We start from the raw sequence: 24279 nt of genomic DNA, 5'->3' as shown, positions 1-24279 counted from the left end.
TCCTCATGTTCAGAAACTTGTTAGGTTGTCAACCATGTTGTTGTCACCGTTACCAGAGACTGTGACTATCATGTTTCTGTTAGTATTGTTTTTTTATAAGTTAAATCATTAACGCAGCAATCTCGAATGAAATAATAAGGCAATAGCAATAATAATCTAACCCGATGTTTGCTTGAAGGCAAGTCTTCAGACGGATATTATTGATTTTTAAATGAAAGAAAAGTGTCAATTTGTCCAACTTACCTGGCGTAGCTTTACAGACGTAGGCACAGAAGAAAGAGTCAGACGTAGACATGAGAGATGGAGTAACACACAACACAGGGGAACATAACGGCACAGTAAATAATAGAAAGCAACATCACATAGCATAACATCACTTAAAATAAAACAACACATAGCATAACATTACACAGAACAACATAGCCCAACATAACACAGAACAACATAGCATAACATAACACAGGACAGAATAGCATAACATAACAGAGAACAGAGAGAGACAAGAAAGAGAGAGACGGAGAGAAAGAGAGAGCGAGATAGAGAGAGAGAGACGAAGAGAGAGAGTGAGAGAGAGAGAGAGAGAGAGAGAGAGAGAGAGAGACGAAGAGAGAGAGTGAGAGAGAGCGATGAAGAGAGTGAGAGAGAGCTGCTAGGCCCAACAGGATTGAGCAGGTTCTCCCTAGTTGTCGACACCGACCATCCTAAGCATCATCTGAGCCCCAGCCTTCCCAGCAACCCCCCTGTCCGAAATACCCCCTGGTTCTTCCCCTACCTCAGCTCTTCTGTCTAATGCCGGCTCAGGATTCTGGGATTTTGTATCTGTGCACCGTGGCTGTGAAATACATCTTGGATGTACAGATGATGAAAGTACATGTATTTTCTAGAACTACATCACACAATAAACAGAAGATATCGTATCTATCTGGAATTCAATGATTTACTATGTCACCATTCGACTGATCGCCGTGACAACAGGACGGAGCAGGAGACGTAGAAGGGGACAGGACAGCAGGAGACGAGGAGGAGACAGGACAGCAGGAGGAGAGAGGAGACAGGCCAGCAGGAGGATAGATGAGACAGGACAGCAGGAGGAGAGAGGAGACAGGACAGCAGGAGGAGAGAGGAGACAGGACAGCAGGAGGAGAGAGGAGACAGGACAGCAGGAGGAGAGAGGAGACAGGACAGCAGGAGGATACAGGACAGCAGGAGACGAGGAGGTCAGCAGGAGGAGAGAGGGCAGAAGGAGGAGAGAGGAGAAAGGACAGGAGGAGGATACAGGACAGCAGGAGGAGAGAGGAGAAAGGACAGGAGGTGTCTCTCACCTGGTCTCCTCGATGTAGACCGACTCCAGCACAGAGGCGGCGTACTCCAGGTTCTTCTTCAGGTCCACCACCGAGGCCTCGCCTCTCTCTAGCTGCTTCACCAGACATCTCAACCTGGGACCACAGAGCAGACAGAGGTTCAGCAGCAGAACTCATTCAGCATCGCCGAGGAACATGGAGCCTTCAACTCAGACCCATGTTGTGTTTGATTTGAGGTTATTATTGACCGGATCAAATGTTCTCTGTCCATTTTCTGCATCGGCGCACAGAGCAGAATACAAGAAAATAGATCTCACTTGATCCCACTTGATCTTGATGTTGAGAGGTTAAGAGAGGGGAAATTAGAGAGAGAGAGAGAGAGAGAGAGAGAGAGAGAGAGAGAGAGAGAGAGAGAGAGAGAGAGAGAGAGAGAGAGAGAGAGAGAGTGATTCAGCGAGTGAGTAAGAGAGAAAGTGAGTCAGTGAGAGAATGAGTGAGTGAGTCAGTAAGTCAGTGAGTGAGTGAGTGAGACAGAGGGAGAGAGAAATGGGGAGAGAGATATAGAGCGAGAGACCATTTATCTAACATGAGGCAGGATGAATACGATGAGAGGAACAAGATAGCAGCTGTAGAGCGTTCTGCGGATCTATCGAGGCAGCATTAAACCAACCGGACTGTAGGGCGGTCTGCTGATCAGCTATCGAGGCAGCATTAAACAAACTGGACGTTAGATTGTCCCTTAAAGAAGAATATAGACGACTGCACTTTTGTAGAGAAGAAAGATGTCATTATTTTGTCGCTCAGTGCTGCGTCAACCGTTTCCTTCCTCTGATTGGTTAAAGGACTATTCAATTGCGTCCAGAAGCATTTTTGTCAAAAATGAGAGAGCTTCCAGACTCAATGCATTTTGTTTCAATGGGTGTGGCGATAGGAGACTGGTGAAGCGGTCCTGAAGAGAGAGAGGCTGCAGGCCCACACCAGCTTTGGGGTCCCTACCTCTGGGCCCCCACCTATGGGGCCCCTACCTCTTGGGCCCCTACATCTGGGGCCCCTATCTCTAGGGTCCCTACCTCAGACGCATTAGAGGGACCTGCCCCCGGTACTGTGAATGCTTCTACAGTAGTGCTTCACGTGTTCACAGACTCCTTAGAAGAAGATCCATCCCAGACTCCACTGCAAATTAAAATGCAAATGCCGGTCTCATTTCTATCGGCTGGTTGGCGAGAAGAAGACAGGGAGGTTAATTGCTTTTTTTAAAGTGTGTGGGGGGGGGGGGGTTGAAAGTCATATCTCATTACTCAGGAGTCCCACGAGGCAAAACAATTATCACATGGCCGTGTCATCTGGGAGGCTCTGGGAACAGTGGGAAGCGCAGGGAGACATCCCAGGCACAGGCACGCCGAGCCTCGTGGAGCCCAGTCACTACCTATTACCTCGGACCGTTCCAGCCAATCCCCCATGACCTTATTATACACAGCCATTGGTCCGTGCAGATTGACAGATAGTAGTCATGGTGACGGTGGAATCAACCACCAGGGAGGAGGGACACCTTTTCTGATAGGCGTCTTGAGAAGATGACATCGTCACTGATCAATGAGCAGAACAATGTTGCTAATCCAGCCATCGTTTGACCTTCAGGCATGTATAGCTTCCCTCCTAGATTACAGCAGGGTGTCTATTATCAATCACACGCAGGCATCGTATCTTACTTGGTGAGCTAACCGGCTACAAGACACAATGAAACAGAAATTAATATGAATATGAATATGAGGTGAGACAGAAGCCAGGGTGGAACTCAACCATCTCAACCAGTCCATTCACTGCTGCACAGCCCCCACCTGTCCCAACGAGATAATCGGATGCGGGCCCCTAGGGGCCGTGGGGGGGGGGGGGGGGGGCGTGGGGGCCTAGGGAGGGCTGTGGGGGGCCCGTGGTTGTCCTGCAGCTCTACATTGAAGTTAGTTCCCTGAGCAGCCATTTTGGCCAGCGTGACATACGCGCGAGGAGCAACACCGGTAATGACGGTCGGTTTGCTGTGGCTCAAGCTTTCCTGTGATATCATTATCATTACATTAAGAACCTGCAGAGCTGCTCTGCCAACACCTCGGCCCCAGCGCTGCATGGGGTCAGGGCAGGGCATCTGGGGGCCAACGGTCACCGTCTCCCGCCCCCCCCCCCCCCCCCCCCCCCCCCGGGTCTTGGGTGAGAGCTTTTAGCTGAGGGTGATAAAGTGTGTTCATGCCTTTGTGTCTCCTTCCCTCCAGCCGACAAGGACAGCGGGAGGAGAGAGAGGAGGACCGATATAGCCCCGCCCCCTTGGGAGGCGCGGCCCCTGGTTAAGGTTCCGGGAACACTCTGGGGCCCCTGGTGCTCAGACCCACTCTGTTCACTTCCTGTGTTCTTCTTATCAACTCCCTGGAAACGGGAAACACACACACACACACACACACACACACACACACACACACACAGACATATACACACCTAAACACACACGCACACGAAGATACACATATATACACACCTACACGCCAACGCACACACACATATATTCACACCTACACACACATGCACACGCACGCCACGCGCACACCTACACAAACGCACACACACGCACACACACACAACCACACACACACACAGTCTCCTTTTAGATTGCTCTGTGCCCTGTTCTAAAAGATGAGCGTCAACCCTCTCCTGATTGTCTCTGTCACCTCCTCTCCCGTTTACTCCTCGTTTCAGAGTCAAGGGTGAGGTCTTCTTAAGAGGACAAGACAAGGGGTCAGACAAAATCCCTCTTTTGTTCTGTCAGTATTTATGCTGCTGTGCTACATATATGTTGCATCGCCAGCATAAACACTGCGAGGACTGGATTCCACCAGATTTGTTCTCATGCTCAGATCCACATCCCAAGGAGCTGAATAAAGGTCCTTTGGGCAACATAGCCTCTGTTAGAGCACGCTGTGTTTACACAGTGCGGCTAAACTACAGATACATACCTTGTTCAGGAAAAAACTTCTAAGCTAATCATTCACCTGGTAGCAGCCTCCCCCTAGCCTAGCCTAGCCTAGGTTTAATAGGCCTGTTAATCTAATCTCATCATTCACTCTGTGGGGGGGAGGGTTGGGGAGAGGGGCCCCCAGCACTCTGTCCAGAGGGCTGGGGGGGGGGGAAGGTGTGAGCCAGCAAGTGTCAGGATTGTTACGTGTCAAAGATAAACCGGTTGATTTTCAAAGTGGGGTGGATGGGTCAAGCAAGGATATCCCACACACACACAAACACAAACATGCAGGCTCACACAAACACGCAGACACACACAAACACACACGCACACAAACACACAAATGCATGCATGTTTTGAGGACAGAAAATGAGAAAGATATGAGACAGAAGGATACCGTGATTGTCCTGTAATCCCCTCCGTGCTCAAGGGTCAAACTAGTGTTGCATGCGGACTGAGTTTCTCTGTATCGGATTGAAAATAATAAAAATACAATTATTAGAATTGTCATGGGGCCAACCATAGCTGGGTTGGCCAGGCTGCATTCCAGCCGTACAATACTCTGGTTCTCTAGAGCAAACCATGCGCTTTGAATCAAACAAACTCATGTGTTGCCCAACATTGGGTCTCTACCATGTTCCCCATCTCACAGCCCCTGGCAACCGTAAATAGCGTCAAGACTGACTTAAGACCCAACCTTTAAGAAACGCATTCCATCAGAAGACGTTAAAAACACTACAAAGGCCACGTCTCTGATTACAGTATGATTGTAAGATACAGGGCTCCTCCCAAGTACTATTTGTGGGTCAATGCCTACTCTCTGCCGCGGTGTCGGGGGGTAGCTCAATGAGGGGGCGGACCCCAACAGACCCAACAAACTGATCTGGAGGCTGTTGTGTTCTGGGGGGGGGGGGGGGTAAACCGGACGCACTGGTAGGTCAAAGAGAGGAGGAGGTGGTCCAAACTTCTCTCTCTCCTGGATACTGACTCTAAGCTGCTCCTCAGAGTCTGAATAGAGGAGGACATCCAGTTAAAGACTCTCTCTCCTGGATACTGACTCTAAGCTGCTCCTCAGAGTCTGAATAGAGGAGGACATCCAGTTAAAGACTCTCTCTCCTGGATACTGACTCTAAGCTGCTCCTCAGAGTCTGAATAGAGGAGGACATCCAGTTAAAGACTCTCTCTCCTGGATACTGACTCTAAGCTGCTCCTCAGAGTCTGAATAGAGGAGGAGATCCAGTTAAAGACTCTCTCTCCTGGATACTGACTCTAAGCTGCTCCTCAGAGTCTGAATAGAGGAGGAGATCCAGTTAAAGACTCTCCCTCCTGGACACTGACTCTAAGCTGCTCCTCAGAGAACGATGAGCAACAGACTCTTGGCACTGAGGAGTTCTAAGGAGCGCCACAGGAAGTCATTCCTGCGGCTTCAAACTCTTTCCTTCTCCAAAGGCCCTAAGTGAGAGTCCCTCTGAACCTATTTCAGTCTATTTCAGTCACTTTGACCCCGCATTTTTCCTTCTCATCAAATCCAGATGCAAGGGCAGTATGCCAGCAATATAAATGGGACACTTTATACGGTGACTAACTTTACTTGGCTTCGGTTCTATATCCTTTTCCTTTATATACAAAACATAACAACTGGAACCAATGATTTCCTCCGGATCAATGAAGTGCTCTGCATCAGTGAAACCATTGGTATTGGAGTGGGTCATATCTCTCCTCTTTGGAGGCACGATGGGTCCAGATGGGGTCTGAAAGGCCTGTAAAGAGAGAAGTAGGGCAGGCTGGGGCAGTGAGGGGAAAGACAGCCATTCATCCACACTGAGATCTCTCTCTCTCTTCTCTCTCTCTCTCCTCTCTCTCTCTCTCTCTCTCTCTCTCTCTCTCTCTCTCTCTCTCTCTCTCTCTCTCTCTCTCTCTCTCTCTCTCTCTCCCTCCATGCCTCTCCCTCCATGCCTCTCCCTCCATCTCTCTCTCTCTCGCTCTCTCTCTCTCTCTCTCTCTCTCTCTCTCTCTCTCTCTCTCTCTCTCTCTCTCTCTCTTTCTCTCCCTCCATGCCTCTCCTCCATCTCTCTCTCTCTCTCTCTCTCTCTCTCTCTGTCTCTCTGTCTCTCTCTCTCTCTCTTTCTTTCTCTCTCTCTCTATTAGCGTCTGCCTGCACATTTGTTCCTGGAGCCCTTCTGTAGCTGAATGGACCTGAGCCCACACATTAGGACAGGAAACATAACACTACACATGTTACCCTTACCTTACCCTTACATCCGAGTCTGACACAACCAGACTTGGTTATGTCAACCAATGAAAACCCTAAATAACATTACATCCATCACATCCATCATACATCGAACGTCCTGCTGAGCCATCGCCCTACAAGCCGGGCTCAAGCCTTGCTTCAAGCTCTGAGTGTTGAGCATGACCTCACAATCACCTTTAAATGAGAGGCCCTCATCCCTTTGTGTCTGTGTTGGGCCAGAGAGGGAGCGAGGACAGAGGAGACAGCACAGAGGAGACAGGAGAGAGTAAGGAATTTAGTGTCTGAGCAACATTTACTTACTAATCAAAAGTGTTTATGTTTTGTTTTTTTCTGGGTCATTTGTCACATCTGAGGATTACAACGACGGAACTGATGAGAAGAGAGAGAGAGAGAGAGAGAGAGAGAGGGAGAAGGAGAGACAGAGAGAGACAGAGCAAGAGGGTTGGAGAGAGAGAGAGAGAGAGAGAGAGAGAGAGAGGGAGAGGGAGAGAGAGAGAGAGAACAGAAATGCACATAGAAAGCCTGCATCTGTCAAAAGGGGACAGATGGAGACTTACTGAAATACTTCGGACAGCAGCACAAACATGATAGATAGTGTGTGTGTGTGTGTGTGTGTGTGTGTGTGTGTGTGTGTGTGTGTGTGTGTGTGTGTGTGTGTGTGTGTGTGTGTGTGTGTGTGCGCGAGTGCGTGCGTGTGTGTCAGACGTATCTGTCCCTCTTGACCTCCTAGTACATCGTACGGCTGCAGCACAATAATACACACAGCCATGGGCACATAGGCACACTCACCCACACACACACATACGCAACGATACACAGATTGAGCACACAGCCGCCTTGACGGACTATGTCGACAACTGTGTGTGTGTGTTTGTGTGTGTGTGTGTGATCCAAAAGTGTCCCATCATTTGGCGCAGCCATAAGATCAGCTGATAAAATGAAAAATGTTGGCAGCTGATCGTGTTGTCCACACTCACAGAGACGACAGACACACACACACACACACACACACACACACACACATCAATATGTACGTCCGCACCCACGCATGCACACACAGGAGACAGGTTATTGGTTGGGGTTTTGATATATGTGTACATCAATATAGATTTGTGTATATCCATATATATGTGTATGTGGGTGTGAATACTGTGCACTTGTCCTCGTTGTTACAACTGTGTAGACAATACCTTTCAGATCTCACCTTTGTCGGGACTTAAACGTAATTCAAGTCGACGTAACGTAACGTCATTCTGAACGAAACGTCGTCAGTACAATCCAAGTAGTGTCATACTCATGTTAGCTTCCATGTGTGCAGAAATTACTTTCCAGGGAATCAGGATGGAGAAGGTTTGCATTGACCTGTTCCTGAACCATTTTTGGCTGTTCTTACTTCTGCCTTGGAGGTGTTTAGAGTGCCCGGGCAGAATGACAAATCTGGTGTTTCAGTTTTTCAAGCAGATTCAGACGATGGATCTCCATATCTGAGATGTGGCCAGACAGCCTTCTGCCATGACTCAGGAGTTGGAGACAAAACGTCTGCCTCTGCCAAAATAAAAATCTACTATTTTGTGTGTTTCCTTGAAGACTGTGCCCACACACCCAACCTTTTTCTGCATACAAAATATGAAGGCTGAGTCTGGAGGCAAGCAATTACACATTCATCTGTTCAATCAATGTCACGTGCCGCAATCAATGTCACGCGTCTCCCATCACCCTCTCTGTGCGAAGGTGAAATCAATTGCTTTGTCCTTTAATCCAAAAAAAATTAACCTTCGGTTTTGCTTCTTCTTGTTTACTTTAACTTGACAGTCTGAAGACGTGTTTAGTGCAAAACAAGTTGAGTTCATAGAAGAACATGTTACTTATTTTAAATAGTTGGATCCATTAACGTGGATAATGACCTCAAGGAAATGGACCACAGGTAATGGTTTACAAGTTGATATGTTTTATTGAATGCTGGACAAGCATGACACACTCGTCCCTGAGCTTGATCTTTCCTTCTACAAGAATGTGGTGCCAGGACCTCCGGGTCCTGACGGTGGCTACGTACAACATCATATTACTTGGGGGCATTTTCAAGGGCTGGTAGTCAAACAAACAAACAAATAAACAAATTAGCAAGCAGGCAAGCAAGTAAACTCATAAATAATAAACGAATAAAAGACACAATCTCACAGTTTGTCCTCAGTACAGATGAGGGACGTGCTTCTTAATGGATATGATTGTAATTACTCTCTCTCTCTCTCTCTCTCTCTCTCTCTCTCTCTCTCTCTCTCTCTCTCTCTCTCTCTCTCTCTCTCTCTCTCTCTCTCTCTCTCTGCTCTCTCACTCTTGTACTCTTGAAGGACACACACATACACACACCCCCCCCCCCCCCACACACACACACACACACACACACACACACACACACACACACACACACACACACACACACACACACACACAGTTAGCAGGTGTGGACGCTCCCGTTCCGCTTCTGAAGAGGTCACTTAACATTAGCAATCAGTTCTCTTGTGGTGGGCCTCGTGTGGCTTTGTGTCCACATCAACACAGCTCCCAGACCGCCTGGTCCAGCAGGCACCCTCCCAGTACGGCTTTGTGTGTAACACTTTCTATCCATACTGGGAAGCCCGTTGTAATGTAGCGGGGATGAAGGTGATGACCAGCTTACATAGTCCTACATCCAGCAATGATGAAGGTGATGTCTAGCCTGCATGGTCCTACATCCGACCCCCATCATATGTACAACAGTGTCTTGTTCTATTGCTGGACTGATGTTGTTAGCTGTATTCATGCATTAGGTTTAGAATTTCACATACATGCAACATGGATTCAGACTGTAGTGCAGTCGTCCTTCTGTCCATAACGCCTCAGTGAACCCTCGGCTGACCGTCTTTACATGGAAGGATGAACAGCACAAGGTTGGCGTCACTACTGCTCTGTCAGCGTTGTCTAGCTCTGCTGGCTTCATGCTAAGAATTGTAAACGTCATGTTCAGCTGCTATTGATTTCGTTCAAGATATTTCTATACAGAAGCCCAGAGTGAGTTAAACAATGGACGTCAATATTTAAATTTCCTGCGAGATGAATGCAGGAGTCTAAACCTTTATCTAGGGGGACTTGAGCCTCAGCCTGTTTATTCGAGGGAGGAAATCAACTAGGCCTTAGTAAATAAATAATGTAACGTGCTTATTCCTTTCAGCAAGTGTCCAGCCCATTGCCCCCCCCCCCCCCCCCTCTCTGTCGACCTGCAGAGCGCAGGGCTGCTAATCGATGGCTAACTTAGGAAGCAATTAGGAGACGGGCAGACTGATGGGCTCTGAAAGAGACACAAGTGATCACCGATCAATACTGCGATAGACCTAAAGGAGCAGATATATACATATACACACACACACACACACACACACACACACACACACACACACACACACACACACACACACACACACACACACACATACCTTCAGTGACTCATCCTGTTCTCATTCCGATGGCCTCATTCTTATCTGGAGGCTTGTAAATGCATTAGCATGGTGGTCTACAGACTCACACCCCCCCAGACACACACATACACACACACACACACATATACACCCTCACCTGCTCCCCCCTGCCCCCCCCCCACACACACACACACACATACACTGGCTTCACACACACACACACACACACACACACACACACACACACACACACACACACACACACACACACACACACACACACACACACACACACAAACCTTCACCGGCTCCCCCCCCCCCCTCCCCACCACACACACACACACACACACACACACACACACACACACACACACACACACACACACACACACACACACACACACACACACACACACACACACACACACACACCCTCTCTTGCTCAAGGTCGTTGTCAGTCAGCGTCTAACATGAGCTCTAAGATGCAGCACGTAGAAACCACACAATCTGTACCAGTATAATGACCTGTCCTCTGGTTTGAGACCATTATAATGACCTGTCCTATGATGTGAGACCAGTATAATGACCTGTCCTCTGGTTTGAGACCATTATAATGACCTGTCCTATGATGTGAGACCAGTATAATGACCTGTCCTATGATGTGAGACCAGTATAATGACCTGTCCTCTGATGTGAGACCAGTATAATGATCAGTCCTATAGTGTGAGACCAGTATAATGATCAGTCCTATAATGGGAGACCAGTATAATGACCTGTCCTATGATGTGAGACCAGTATAATGATCAGTCCTATAATGGGAGACCAGTATAATGACCTGTCCTATGATGTGAGACCAGTATAATGATCAGTCCTATAATGGGAGACCAGTATAATGACCTGTCCTATGATGTGAGACCAGTATAATGATCAGTCCTATAATGGGAGACCACTATATCGATCTGTCCTCTAATGTGAGTTCAGTATAACGAGGGTCCAGACCCAGACCCAGGACCAGACCAGACCAAGAACCAGACCCAGGACCAGACCCAGACCCAGGACCAGACCCAGACCCAGACCCAGTACCAGACCCAGACACAGACCCAGGACCAGACCAGACCCAGGACCAGACCCAGGACCAGGGCCAGACCCAGGACCAGACCCAGACCCAGACCCAGTACCAGACCCAGACACAGACCCAGGACCAGACCCAGACCCAGGACCAGACCCAGACCCAGACCCAGGACAACACCAGACCCGAAACCACCCCAGACCCAGGACCCATGGAGATCCCCCCTGATGTAGAACGGGTTATTCCCTTGTTTCACTGTCTCTGTTGATCTTTGTATTGTGAGGAAACCATGCAACACTGCCCCTAAGATGTGAAGGAAATAATAAATAACTGTGTGTCCTCCGAGGCCTCCCTGAGGTCCTCAGTTGTAACCACAGTATGAGACCTTAGGGACTAGAAATGAAGACAGAATTCTCCATATTCTTCATTATTCGGCCCCATTCCAAAACAACATCTCTACACACCACTATCTGTGGAACGGCATTTCATACACAAAGGCAAAATAAATGTTAGAAATTAATCATCCAGTTAATCTACCGGGAAACGTAATCTTTTCACATTGGTGGACAATAAAGTTTCTGGAGTTCAGTTCCGTCTGTTTTGAACCCACTAGACGCTCAATGCCCTTCTTCCCCCATCTGGTCTCTGTGCAGCATCAGAACACTGCTCTGTGTTCACTCATCTGGAGAGAGAGAGAGAGAGAGAGAGAGAGAGAGAGAGAGAGAGAGAGAGAGAGAGAGAGAGAGAGAGAGAGAGAGAGAGAGAGAGAGAGAGAGAGAGAGAGAGAGAGAGAGAGAGAGACTGACTAAGGACAGCTAGAGTGAGCTTTCCCTATACCTATCCCCTTGTATGTCTGAATACTTGTCCCTATGAGTTTCTTCAAACAAGAACTCGACCTCTCTGCTGTTGGGCTGGCAGTATTCCCGGGGTGCAGGGTTAAGGGATTAAAGGGACATCCCTAGAGGAACTCATGTTGTTCTCTGTAAGGAAATGAGGAACGTCAAACTACGCTGGATATTACGTTCTTCTATGCCCCTTTTAAAAATGCAGACCTTTGACTGATTTGTGTGCCCTTTTCTTAATTTGGATCGGGTCGTCTCTGTGGAAATATCTTGTTACACACATACACACTGTGAACGCGTAGACTTCCGGTAATCTCATTACTTTGCAGCTGGGTTCAGAGAGTTAATCCTATCAGCGGCTGCACATGGACTCTTAACCTTCTGCTGCAAACACAGTGTTTTAAGTGCTCTTGTCACATGATGCACTATAGAGGCTGAAGTAACATGCACACTTCAAGCATATTAAAATGTTGTTGAGAGTGAATGACATTTCTGTTTGTGTTTAAGACATTTCAATTTGGAATGCAGCCAGAGTGAAAGTGCAGGGAAGCCCAGGCAACAGTGGGTCTAACGAATAAACCCGAGAGAGGGGTCCGCTCAACATGGAGATCACGGGACCTTCCTGTAGGACCCCAGCTACACCCCCTTCTGACGCTCGTCAGGCAGCTGCATGGCTACGTGTTCATGGGTAGCGCCGCGGGGTCCGGACGGTCCGCGGCGCTAGCATACTGTAGCTCACTCTGCGCTACATGAGTCATCGCTCTGTCCCACCCCTCGGACACAAACTACGCCAACCGTTCGCAGGGACATCTGGGTCACGTCAGGGCCGGCAGTCGTCATTTGAGCTTGGTGGGGGGGGGGCAGTTGGTGGTGGGACCGGGTGGAGGTCTGACCAGGTGGTGGTGGTGGTGGTGGTGGGACTGGGGGGTTGTTCGGACCGGGTGGTGGTCTGACTGGGTGAAGGTCTGACCAGGATGAGGACCTGGGAGCTCTGGACCAAACTTACCTTTGGGATGTCTTCTTGTACTTCCTCCTGTGGGGCAGAAGAGAGGAGAGGGGTCAGAGTCATCTCCTTTGACGTTCCTCGAAAACCTGGATTAAGATTCCCGACCCTTGTGTCCATAAATAGGAATTAATTTGATAACTTCTACTACGAATCCCTCCCTCCCCCACTCTTCATTCACACTAAACACGGTGGCCAAAACAACACTGATCAACTGGTTGTATTCCCTAATGACCGCATGTCGCTAGACGGCACCAATAATGAGCCATCATCATGGTTTAGATTGGAGTCCCCAGATGTTCTTATACTAACTAAACCCTCGCTCTGTTCTCAGGAGGTCAGCTGACTCTGAGATCAGATGTCCTTTTGGTTTCATTGGCCACTTTGTAACATGTGTGTGATCTCAGTGGAGGGATTCGACCCCTGTAAATAAAATAGGTCTTTCGCAGACAACTACAGCAAATAAATAAATGATAAATTGCGGCTTCAAAGAGCACATAAAACAGGGAGACAATAGTACGAGATAGGACCCATGCCTTTGTTTTACTACCACAGCATGTCAGGAGGAGATAAAGAGATCTGACCAGAGACTCTTTCAGAGCTCCTCAAACAGCATGCTTGCTTATTTTTTTATCGAACATTAACAATATAATAACTGTTATTCCTGTTTACTTATTTTTTTTTTTCTACATGTCTTTCTCTGGATTTCAAGTGACTCCAAGAAAGCACTGATCGTACTTGAAGCTTGTTTGCGGACAACATTCATAATCAAAATGGATGCATGTTGTATCCTGGATTTTAGTCTCAGTCCAAGACATAGTATTCCTTATTTTCAGGTAAGGCAATCACTCTTGGTCACTCTAGCACTCCGGATCCCCAGGCCAGAATCCTTCAGTGTTCTCCATTGTGATCTCCAGTGTGTTCTCCTCTCTATAGCTTCAGGGTTCCCCTCTCTATAGCTTCAGGGTTCTCCAATGTGTTCCCCTCTCTTTAGTTTCAGGGTTCTCCTCTCTATAGCTTCAGGGTTCTCAAATGTGTTCGCCTCTCTCTAGTTTCAGGGTTCCCCTCTCTATGGCTTCATTGTTCTCCAATGTGTTCTCCAGTGTGTACAGGGCTGACATCAGGGGCCGGGCCCTGGCCCTTTGCCGGGCCCTGTCAGATAGCCAGGAGCCGGCTGGCCTTCCAGCCATTATGGGGAAGCCCTTCTGAGAACAAGCTTGGTAATGAGATCAGTGAAGACAGGATACCCTGCTCAGAGCTCAGGTCGTCCCAGGTCAGCCGTCATTATGGTCCAGTCATTATGCTGCTGGCCCGTTATGGTCAGCCAATAGACAACATCCTCTCTGCCTCATTTAATAGGCTGTAAGCCGACTCTTGTCCACATTATGACTGCGGCTGTTATATTTGTATACATTTTATGTTACAGTATGTGTTAGCTCACACTGCATCATTTACCTTTCTATTTCTAGTTTCTTAATTCTTTTCAGTTACTTCTAGTTTATCTCCACTAAATAGATGTCTTCATGGGGGGGGCGGGGGGGCGGGTAGGATTTTCTGGCAGCAGGTGTGTGTGTGTCTGTCGGTGCGTGCACGGTGTGTGGTAGTGCAGCGAGACCTCATGCGTGCGCTCAGCTGGGCAGTAGAGCGCCGGGCACATGAGCATTTGTTTGTTTGCGTGGCCAGCTGCTCCCGGCCATCCAGGAGAGAGAGGCTGCGTTCATGGTGTGAACCGGATCTCTGCCGCTGGCGTCCTGCCGGTATGACGCTGCGCCCAACACCATGACCCCCACACGTCCCCAGCAGCCACGCAGCCAGCGGACCACCACAGGGGGGAGGGAGGGAGCTGATCGGCGGCAGTGGGAAAGCGGAAGGGGCCCGACCGCGAGGTCAAACGCAGACCACAGCTGCCTCCCTTCAGGGTCTATTCGGAGAGCTGATGGTCCTCGCAGGAGGCGGAGCTCTGGCGCTCGGAGGGGCAGGTCTACCAGGGTCCGCGCTGAGAGACTGACCCAGGTAGACCTGGGTCAGTCTCTCAGGTCTACTGGCTCACTGCTGGTCTACAGCCTCCATGCTGAGTGACTGAACCCCTGAAGGTCTACCTGGGTCCCTGCTGAGTGACTGAACCACCTCAGGTCTACAGGCTCCATGCTGAGTGATTGAACCCCTGAAGGTCTAGCTGGGTCCGTTCTGAGTGACTGAACCACCTCAGGTCTACAGGCTCCATGCTGAGGGATTGAACCCCTGAAGGTCTACCTGGGTCCGTGCTGAGTGATTGAACCCCTGAAGGTCTACCTGGGTCCGTGCTGAGTGACTGAACCACCTCAGGTCTACAGGCTCCATGCTGAGGGACTGAACCCCTGAAGGTCTACCTGGGTCCATGCTGAGTGACTGAACCACCTCAGGTCTACAGGCTCCATGCTGAGTGACTGAACCCCTGAAGGTCTACCTGGGTCCGTGCTGAGTGACTGAACCACCTCAGGTCTACAGGCTCCATGCTGAGTGACTGAACCCCTGAAGGTCTAGCTGGGTCCGTTCTGAGGGACTGAACCCTTGCAGTGGATCCATGAGCATATGAATGTCATTATGTTGGTAGAAATGGGATTTAGGTACTTCATAATGGCCCCACAGTGTTGATCAGCTCTGACCCACTGCACTACAGGCCTACTGATCAGCTCTGACCCACTGCCTACAGAGCGGACCGTAGGCCTATAGAACGGACATTAGGTCTAAAAATATATATAAAAGTTGAATAAAAGATAAAGCTCCATACCACGTGGCCCGTTCTAAACCCTCAGGGCGTACCGCCTACTGAGAGACCTCCATAACTGCGGGTGATGACAGAATCACAAAAATAAATGTTCAGAACCAATAATCAGATCTATTCAATGAGGGATAAAAACACCAGCAACACAACAAAGCCACCAGATCAGGTCTTAGACTGATATCAGTCTGATATCAGGGTTAGGGTTAGGATGATAACGGAATTAGACTGTAAACTATCAGTCTGATATCAGGTAGGGGTTGGGATGATAACAGAATTAGACTGTAAACTATCAGTCTGATATCAGGGTTAGGGTTAGGGTTAGGATGATAACGGTCTGAGACTGTAAACTATCGGTCTGATATCAGGTAGGGTTAGGTTTAGGATCAGTGGTGGAGCTAGGGGGTGGCCAGGGGTGGCCGGGGGCCACCCTAGACTGATGGTGTGTTCCTGAGTCCTCGGACGCCAGCCTTCCGAGTTGCACCTTTGACGTCATTTCTGGTCTCGGGGCATTTATAGCGTTCCCGTGCGACTTTGTGATTGTGTCATGTCATTGGCTAGTCGTTATTTATTGTTAGCTACATTAGCCTCTTTAGCAAACTTTAGCTCGAAAACAAACAACACAACTTAACATTGTATTGCACGCACATCAAGACTGTGCAATGCATAAATTGGTGACAGGAATAAAGTAGCAATGTAATCAAGTGTGTAAGAGCATTTGAAATCGACATTAAAATGACCAACGAGGTACAAATACGAAAATAAATCTCTTCACGGGCGCAGCCACTTTGTTGAGAGCGTCATCACTGCTCTCGGTCTACTCTCTGACTTCCGAGAGATGAAGACAAAAAGGGGGCGTGCCTCTGAGAAGTGCCGCAAGAGAGCTGGGAGATTTTCCGACTTCCGACTCGGTAGGCTGGCGTCCGAGGATTCAGGAACACACCATTAATCCCGGCCACCCCATTGGCCACCCTTGTCGTATTTGTATTTTCTTTCTTTTTTCGCAGACAGATATGCATTATGTCTGGCTCTTACGTCCACATCTGGTGAACAGATGCCCTCTAGTATTGAGGAACTCACAAAGATCATTGAACCATTCAAAGAGGTATTCCATGAGCTGTTCAGGTTATGCAAATGGACCATTGCCATACCTGTGAGTACAGCTACCTGTGAACGAAGCATTTCCACACTCAAACTAGTCAAGACCTACCTTATATCTACCATGGATGATGTTCGACTAAGCAATCTAGGAGTTTTGAGTGTAGAGTCAAGACGTGCAAAAGCCCTGGATTTTGGTGATTTTGTGAATCGCTTTGCTACAAACCACAATAATCGCAGAATACCGCTGTTGAAGATGAATCTATGCCAAGTTTACGCATTTTGTATATCTTAGAGGCAGGGATTCAAAAGTTAAACAAATTAATGTCTTTGCAATTGTGTAATTTATTTTCATGACAAATGCACTGCATTTTAACTTTTTACTTTTACAGTGTTAGATCAGAAGGTCGAGTTAGTGTTATTTTTTAAACAGACCTGAAAAGCTGAGACCAACCTGCACTTGTCTTAGAATCTGAGTTCAATCAATAAACACGAGGCCTTTTGAAATGTGACATTTAAAATGAGTCAGAAAAGAAAATTCTTCTGATGATGTTTTTTGATTAGAAAAAAAAATTGCTCATTGGTAACTGCAAGAAATTAATAAAGTAAAATGTATTAGACAATTACACCAGTCTGAATTAATATTATGATGTAGAGTTACAGCGTGTACATGCCTTAAATATTCCCTACATTTCAAGATGCCTTATATCAGGCCTTGACATTAAGCTTTTTAAGGCACTTGCCCAAAGTGGCAAGTGGCTGTTAAGTGGCTGTTATGTTTTACTTGCCCAATAGCAAAACATACTTGCCCAAAATGGAAAATGTAGTCCTATTAAGAAAATGTATAAAACCAACAAGTATTTGTTGAATTATAAAAATGTATTCAAATACAAAATATAACAATTATGTCTGCACAGCTTTCAAACCAGCTTACCCAACAGAAGAAACATTAGGGCCTGAAAATTAATTAATTAATATATACATATAGGGCCTACTACAGCATCAGAATGACAACATTTATTTTTATAGATTTTTAGTGAATATTGCAAACTATTAATTCCATCCCGATTCACTATAATGCAAAATGATCAGCAAATAATGACCTGTAGTAAGTAACAGGCCATTGGCAACTACTACAGCAATCAGAATGAAAAAAAATATTTGCATTGATTTGTAGTGATTTCTTTCCTAAAACAATTCCACCTGAAGTCTGTGGGGTATCATTTCTAAAATAGATATCAACCGGAACTTAGATTTAAGTGCTGTTCCCGCACATATATTAATAGCAACATGTCGTTGTGATTTTTGTCGATACGGTGTCCTAAAATGTCCTCAACATACTACACCCGTAATGTAGTGAAATTGTGTTGATGAATCCGATTGCGGGGTAGTCAAAATCGCAATCGGTTAACGTTTACCCGCTGTCAAGACGGACCCAAGGAATCTTCCTTTGCCTTTTTGTATCATGCCCTGGTTGTGTCTCATTTTCAGGTGTCTTTATTTATTGAATTCAGATACATTTACCTGGCACTTAGCCAGTTTTCGGAGACTGAAGGAAGGCAACGAAAGTGAGTCTTCTTTTTTTTCTATTCCGTATGTGGCGGTTGGCTATACCGAAGTGACTGATAACCAATTATTGTTATGATTCTTATTCTCCTGTTTTATCGAAAAACCAACGCACAGCGCTGTAGAAAGTTCCGCTCCCGCGATATAGGAGGACGTTTATTTTGTAGGCATATTAAGTGTATTTTCAACCAAAAAAAAATCCCTTTCCCAAACGGGCGACTACATGTCACATTTAAGCTGCCCGATCACAGAGTTCACCTGCCCCGGGCAAGCGTAGAACCAATAATGTCGAGGCCTACCTTATATATTATATTTTGATTTATGTGCCACCCAAAAATGATCTCTGGTCTCACCCTAGCCACCCCACTGAAAATGTTCTAGCCCCGCCACTGTTTAGGATGAAAACGGTGTCAGACTGTAAACTAACAGTCTGATATCAGGGTTAGGGTTAGGATATTAACGGTTTTAGACTGTAAACTATCAGTCTGATATATAGGGTTAGAAAGATAACGGTCTTACGGTAGGCCTAAACTATCAGTCTGATATCAGGGAGGGTTAGAGTTAGGATGAGAACGGCGCTACTCACAGTCCCCGCAGTCTCAGCCAGATCTTCTCGATCTGCTCCGGCTGCAGGTACTTCAGCGAGTTGCTCTCAAAATCCTCGATCTCCTTAGTAGGCGAGTCCATGTGGAGGAGACCCCCCGGAGAGCGAGACATGAGACGGCTCCTCGTCGCGCCACGGGGGGGCTGCCGCCGCCCGCCGCCAGGACGACCGGAGAGACACTCCGTTAGACGACCGGGGAAAACTCCGGTAGACGACCGGAGGGTATTGAGAGTCGGAGCGTCTCTGCCCGGTGCCTCGCTAACCTTTCTCCAGTCTTCCTCCGGACCGCTCCCTGTCCCTGTCCCAGTCCCGGACCCGCACCCGTCAGCGCGTCCTCGCCTGACAGTCTCCGGAAGGTTCCCGCGAGAAACGCACGGGGTGGGACGGGGTGTTCGAGTCGTTTAGCTCGGAGTGTGTGTGCGTGTGTGTGTGTGTGTGGTTGTGTGCGCGCGTCGGACGGACCTCTGACTGCTGCCCTGAACTCACTGAGCTCCGGTATATACCACCCCCCCCCCCCCCCCACCACTACCCCGCCCTCCCGGGGCTGAGCTGGGACGGGACGGGAGGGGGCGTGAGGGTCAGTCTGCGCGCGCGCGCGCGCGCGCGTGTGCGTGTGTGTGTGTGTGTGTGTGTGTGTGTGTGTGTGTGTGTGTGTGTGTGTGTGTGTGTGTGTGTGTGTGTGTGTGTGCGTGTGTGTGCGCGTGTGTTTGTGTGCGAGTGTGCGTGGGTGCGTGTAGTGTGCGTGTGTGTGTGTTTATCTCTGTAGCATATGCTGATGGAAGTTATTGACCAATGGTTTGAAACACTGATGAAGGAAGAACTGACGAGCAGCCTATCAACATCTGTCTGTCCGTCTAGAAATCTAGAGATCTATCTGTCTGTCTGTCTCTCTGTCTATCAATTATCTATCCATCTATCTTGATTCCCGTTTGATCATCTGATCAAATTAATAAATTTATCTCAACAGGAGGAATAATTGAAGTCTAAATTAGAATCCTAAAACAGTTGTTGATTGATTAACCAAAAATGAGTTTCATAATTTCGATGCGTTGGATGGCTAACAACCGACAGATTGAACCTGTCCGAGACAAAATTCCAGTATAAAGAAAGAATAGACCAAACGAGCAGACTAGTAGTATTTAACCACAGCTTTTTTGGTGCCCCAGTATGCCTCTGGTATAGGTACCACCCCTGCCACTGCTCAACATCCCTGGAAGCAGGGACCACTCTGTGTGGCCGCTCCTCACAACTAACAAACCACCAGCTCTTCACTACGAACAAACCATAGCGCTTCACCACTTACAACCGACTAGCGCTTCACAAACCACTAACTCTTCACTGCGAACAAACCACTAGCTTTTCACCTCTAGCAACTAGCTCTTCACATCCAACAAACCAAGGTTGTACCTCCGGATCCGGACGAAATGCGTTCGGAACTCTTCACCGTTAACAAACCACTAGCTCTTCACCGCCAAAACAGCACTAGCCCTTCACGGCTAACAAACCACCAGCCCCTCACGGCTAACAAACCACTAGACCTCATCTCTAAAAAACTGCTAGCTCTTCACCGCTAACAAACCATTAGCCCAAATTAAAAAAGGCCTAAAGAACATGACATTATCAATAATAATTAATTCCTATTTTGTAGAAAGAGTTGAAGCATCGCTGTGCTCTTAACTAGTCAGGTCACAGGCCTTTGGAACAAACGTGAATTATTATTCAATTCTCAGATTATAAAAAAACACGTCCACGTCTCAGAATAAAAAAAGAATGAACAATTTATGATAACAAATGATAATCTCCTTCAATCACAAGCACATATTTTTCTTTCTTTGGATTCAGTCAGCCTACTTTCGTGACCTTTGGCCGGAGTACAGGCATTCAGCATGTGATAAAGACGTGTGTGTGTGTGTGTGTGTGTGTGTGTGTGTGTGTGTGTGTGTGTGTGTGTGTGTGTGTGTGTGTGTGTGTGTGTGTGTGTGTGTGTGTGTGTGTGTGTGTGTGTGTGAGACATTTCACTTGACGGAGCTATGCTAAAAGCTCTGATATTGGATGGATATTGTTAAAAACACAATACACACCTGAGCAGCCTTTGTCCCCACATGCTCCAATGAAAGGCAAAGACTCACTATTCACAGAATGGAGCAACCTGCCTTGTGTTCATTGTTTCTAACGATACCGATAGTTAGGTTAGCAAAGAAATGAGCCCATAAACAACTAAATGAAACCGGATTGCTTTTGATCATTTACCATTATCTGATGAGGGATGAGACTGAGTTAAACATCTTATTTCCTTGCATTATTGTAATTTACTTTTTGGATTTTAATTAGCATTTGAACAAAAAAGGTGAACAGTTAAAGGACATACTGATATGTGTCATGTGACCACTATGTGACCCGACCATGTGACCACCATGTGCTTCAATCTTATTTGTATTTCTTTATTTTCTTTTATTTGCCCTTTTTGTACAGGAATATGTCTAAGACTTCTGGCTCATTCTTTTTGGCATGAGAACTCAGAGAGTAAGAAGTGGCCATCTTTACTAACAGGCATGGCTTCACTCCCAGAGCTGGAAAGTGAAAGCAGGCAGCATCAGACAGGCTCGCTAAATGCTCTCTCCTCCCGCCCTTCACTCATCTATTATTGACATTTTAATCCGCAATAACTCCCCAGGTCAGGGAACCTATAGAGGAAGATGTGTCTCCCACCAGGTTCAAATATCTGATGGAAACACAGGGATAATAGACTCTGAAGGCTCCTGTCCTCTCCTGTGTGTGTGTGTGTGTGTGTGTGTGTGTGTGTGTGTGTGTGTGTGTGTGTGTGTGTGTGTGTGTGTGTGTGTGTGTGTGTGTGTGTGTGTGTGTGTGTGTGTGTGTGTGTGTGTGTGTGTGTGTGCTTGTTAATATGTGTACGAGTGTGTACATGTGTGAGTATGTACACACCTCTAGTATGTGTATGTGTGTTGGTGTGTGTATGTGTGTGCACTTGCCTGAGTATGTGTGCGTGTTAGTATTTGTATGTGTGTGTGTGTGTGTGTGTGTATGTGTGTGTGTGTGCTTATGTGTATGTGTGTGTGTGTGTGTGTGTGTGTGTGTGTGTGTGTGTGTGTGTGTGTGTGTGTGTGTGTGTGTGTGTGTGTGTGTGTGTGTGTGTGTGTGTGTTTGTGTGTGTGTATAGTAAAGCTACACCAGACAGGTGGAAACATAGACTCCCTGTGGTGCTGTTATCCAGCAGACAACAGGAGGCCCAGCGGTGCAGCTTACAGGTGATTAATGGACTCAGTGGACCCACTGAGCTCTGCACTTCTTCACCAATCAGACCTGCAGCACAACCGTACCATTGCTATGGGCCCTTACCAGTCTGTTGCTATGGGCCTACACCAGTCTGCCACTATGGGCCTACACCAGTCTGTTGCTTTGGGCCTGCAGCATTGTGTTGCTATTGGCCTACACCAGTCTGTTGCTATGGGCCTACACCATACTGTTGCTATGGGCCTGAACCAGTATATTGCTATGAGCCGACACCATACTGTTGCTATGGGCCTACACCAGCCTGTTGCTGCCTACATCGTACTGTTGTTATGGGCGTACACCAGTCTGTTGCTATGGGCCTACATCGTACTGTTGCTATGGGCTCAGAGACCATAGCAACATAGCAACGGGAGAGAGACCACGTGGGACTACAGCAGTCTGTTGCTATGGGCCTACACCAGTGTGTTGCTATGGGCCTACACCAGTCTGTTGCTATGGGCCTACACCGTACTGCTGCTATGGGATTACACCAATCTGTTGCTATGGGCCTGAATTTAGAAAGACAGTCGTTTGTTGTGACACTGGTTTTCCTGCCCGCTCCTCTTCTGCCACAAGGACTTTGTAGTTTCCTCAATCTAAGCTTTTGTCTTTACTTTCCAAAAGCACACCCATCTATAGCACCAATCCATAGCACCCATCCGTATCATCCCTCCATATCACCCCTCCATATCAGCCCTCCATGTCACCCCTCCATAGCACTCTTCTATAGAACCCATCCATATCAGAGAGAAGAGAGAGAGAGAGAGAGAGAGAGAGAGAGAGAGAGAGAGAGAGAGAGAGAGAGAGAGAGAGGGAGAGGGAGAGGGAGAGGGAGAGGGAGAGGGAGAGAGAGAGAGAGTGAGGAATACAAAATCAAAACCCAAAAGAGGCAACAACATGTAAGGAATTGCAGCTCTCCGGATAAGCAGGTGAAACAATGTCAGAGTCAGGAGAAGGAGGGATGAGGGAAGGGCAGAGAGGAGGGTTAGTATGGGAGGACGCCCGGCAGACATCCTTGGAGCACGGCCTGGCCAAGTTTTGTGTGCAAGTACTTCGAGGTTCTGACCAGACACCTCCATAACTCTGTGGCGCACGTAGCGTTTGTTAAAAGACTGGAACAGAAATACACACTCTCATATTCCATCCTCTAAATTCTGGACCTCTACTCTCAAAATAAAGTTTAGAAAGGGTGTCTGACACACACACACACACACATATACACAATATATGAACACACACACACACACACACACACACACACACACACACACACACACACACACACACACACACACACATACCCACAAACACACACACACACACACACACACACACACACACACACACACACACACACACACACACACACACACACACACACACACACACACACACACACACACACACACACACACAAAGGATTAACTTTAGATATTCAACATAATGGTGATTGTTTCATCCATGTGCATGGTGCCTTCAGCAGCATAGTCAAACCAGTGTCTTGTTTAGAAAGACAGAAGAGGTTACTGTAGAGATGAAGTGTGCTATCCAGTCAGAGGCAGCTGGTCTGGGACCAGTACATCAGTAATGAGGCGATCAGACGGAACCTGATGAATGTATGAAACGGGGGGATACGTTAGGGGATTAACCCCCGGCTGAATGGAAGAGGGTTAGGTCATGAAACCTTGATCTTTCAGCAGGGCAGACGTCACCACCTGGATCCAGTCCCAACTACATCCTTTCAGCATCACTGATTCATATCTTTCTCCAACCTCGTTTGAAATGATCATCTGTTGTTTTCATGTATTCTGGAGATGTGTTCTTTCAATAACAAAGGAAGCATTATGGAGGTGTAGGTAGATAGGCCGGTAGCCTGAGAACATTTATATTAATGTTAATTAATGTTTACTTCATCGTTAACTAAAGGCTTATTAATGACTTATGACTGAAGGGATTATAAAGGGTTTACCAGAAAATCGTATTACCTCCACCTAGCAAAGAGCACAAGGTCACCTTGACTAGTGATGAGAGGAAGGG

General features: G+C 47.4%; 1 protein-coding gene across 2 annotated transcripts in view; it reads right to left on the bottom strand.

Annotated features, from left to right (window-relative positions):
- Positions 1-19445, bottom strand: part of LOC132452577 (dual specificity calcium/calmodulin-dependent 3',5'-cyclic nucleotide phosphodiesterase 1A-like) — a 39276-nt gene extending 19831 nt beyond the window's left edge. The window contains exons 1-4 of one of the 2 annotated variants that reach the window (XM_060045256.1): positions 18934-19426; positions 12926-12952; positions 1323-1436; positions 244-252 (exon numbers count right to left, since the gene is read on the bottom strand). In XM_060045256.1, the coding sequence (XP_059901239.1) occupies positions 244-252; positions 1323-1436; positions 12926-12952; positions 18934-19064 (281 nt within the window). In that variant the 5' untranslated portion in view covers positions 19065-19426. Of the gene's footprint in view, positions 1-243; positions 253-1322; positions 1437-12925; positions 12953-18933 lie in introns of both variants that reach the window. The other variant, XM_060045255.1, reaches the window with a different exon arrangement.
- Positions 19446-24279: the final 4834 nt, after the last annotated feature.

Source organism: Gadus macrocephalus, chromosome 23 (genome assembly GCF_031168955.1).
Source record: "Gadus macrocephalus chromosome 23, ASM3116895v1".
NCBI classification, from domain to species: Eukaryota; Metazoa; Chordata; class Actinopteri; order Gadiformes; family Gadidae; genus Gadus; species Gadus macrocephalus.
This window is presented reverse-complemented; position numbering and strand designations above follow the sequence as displayed.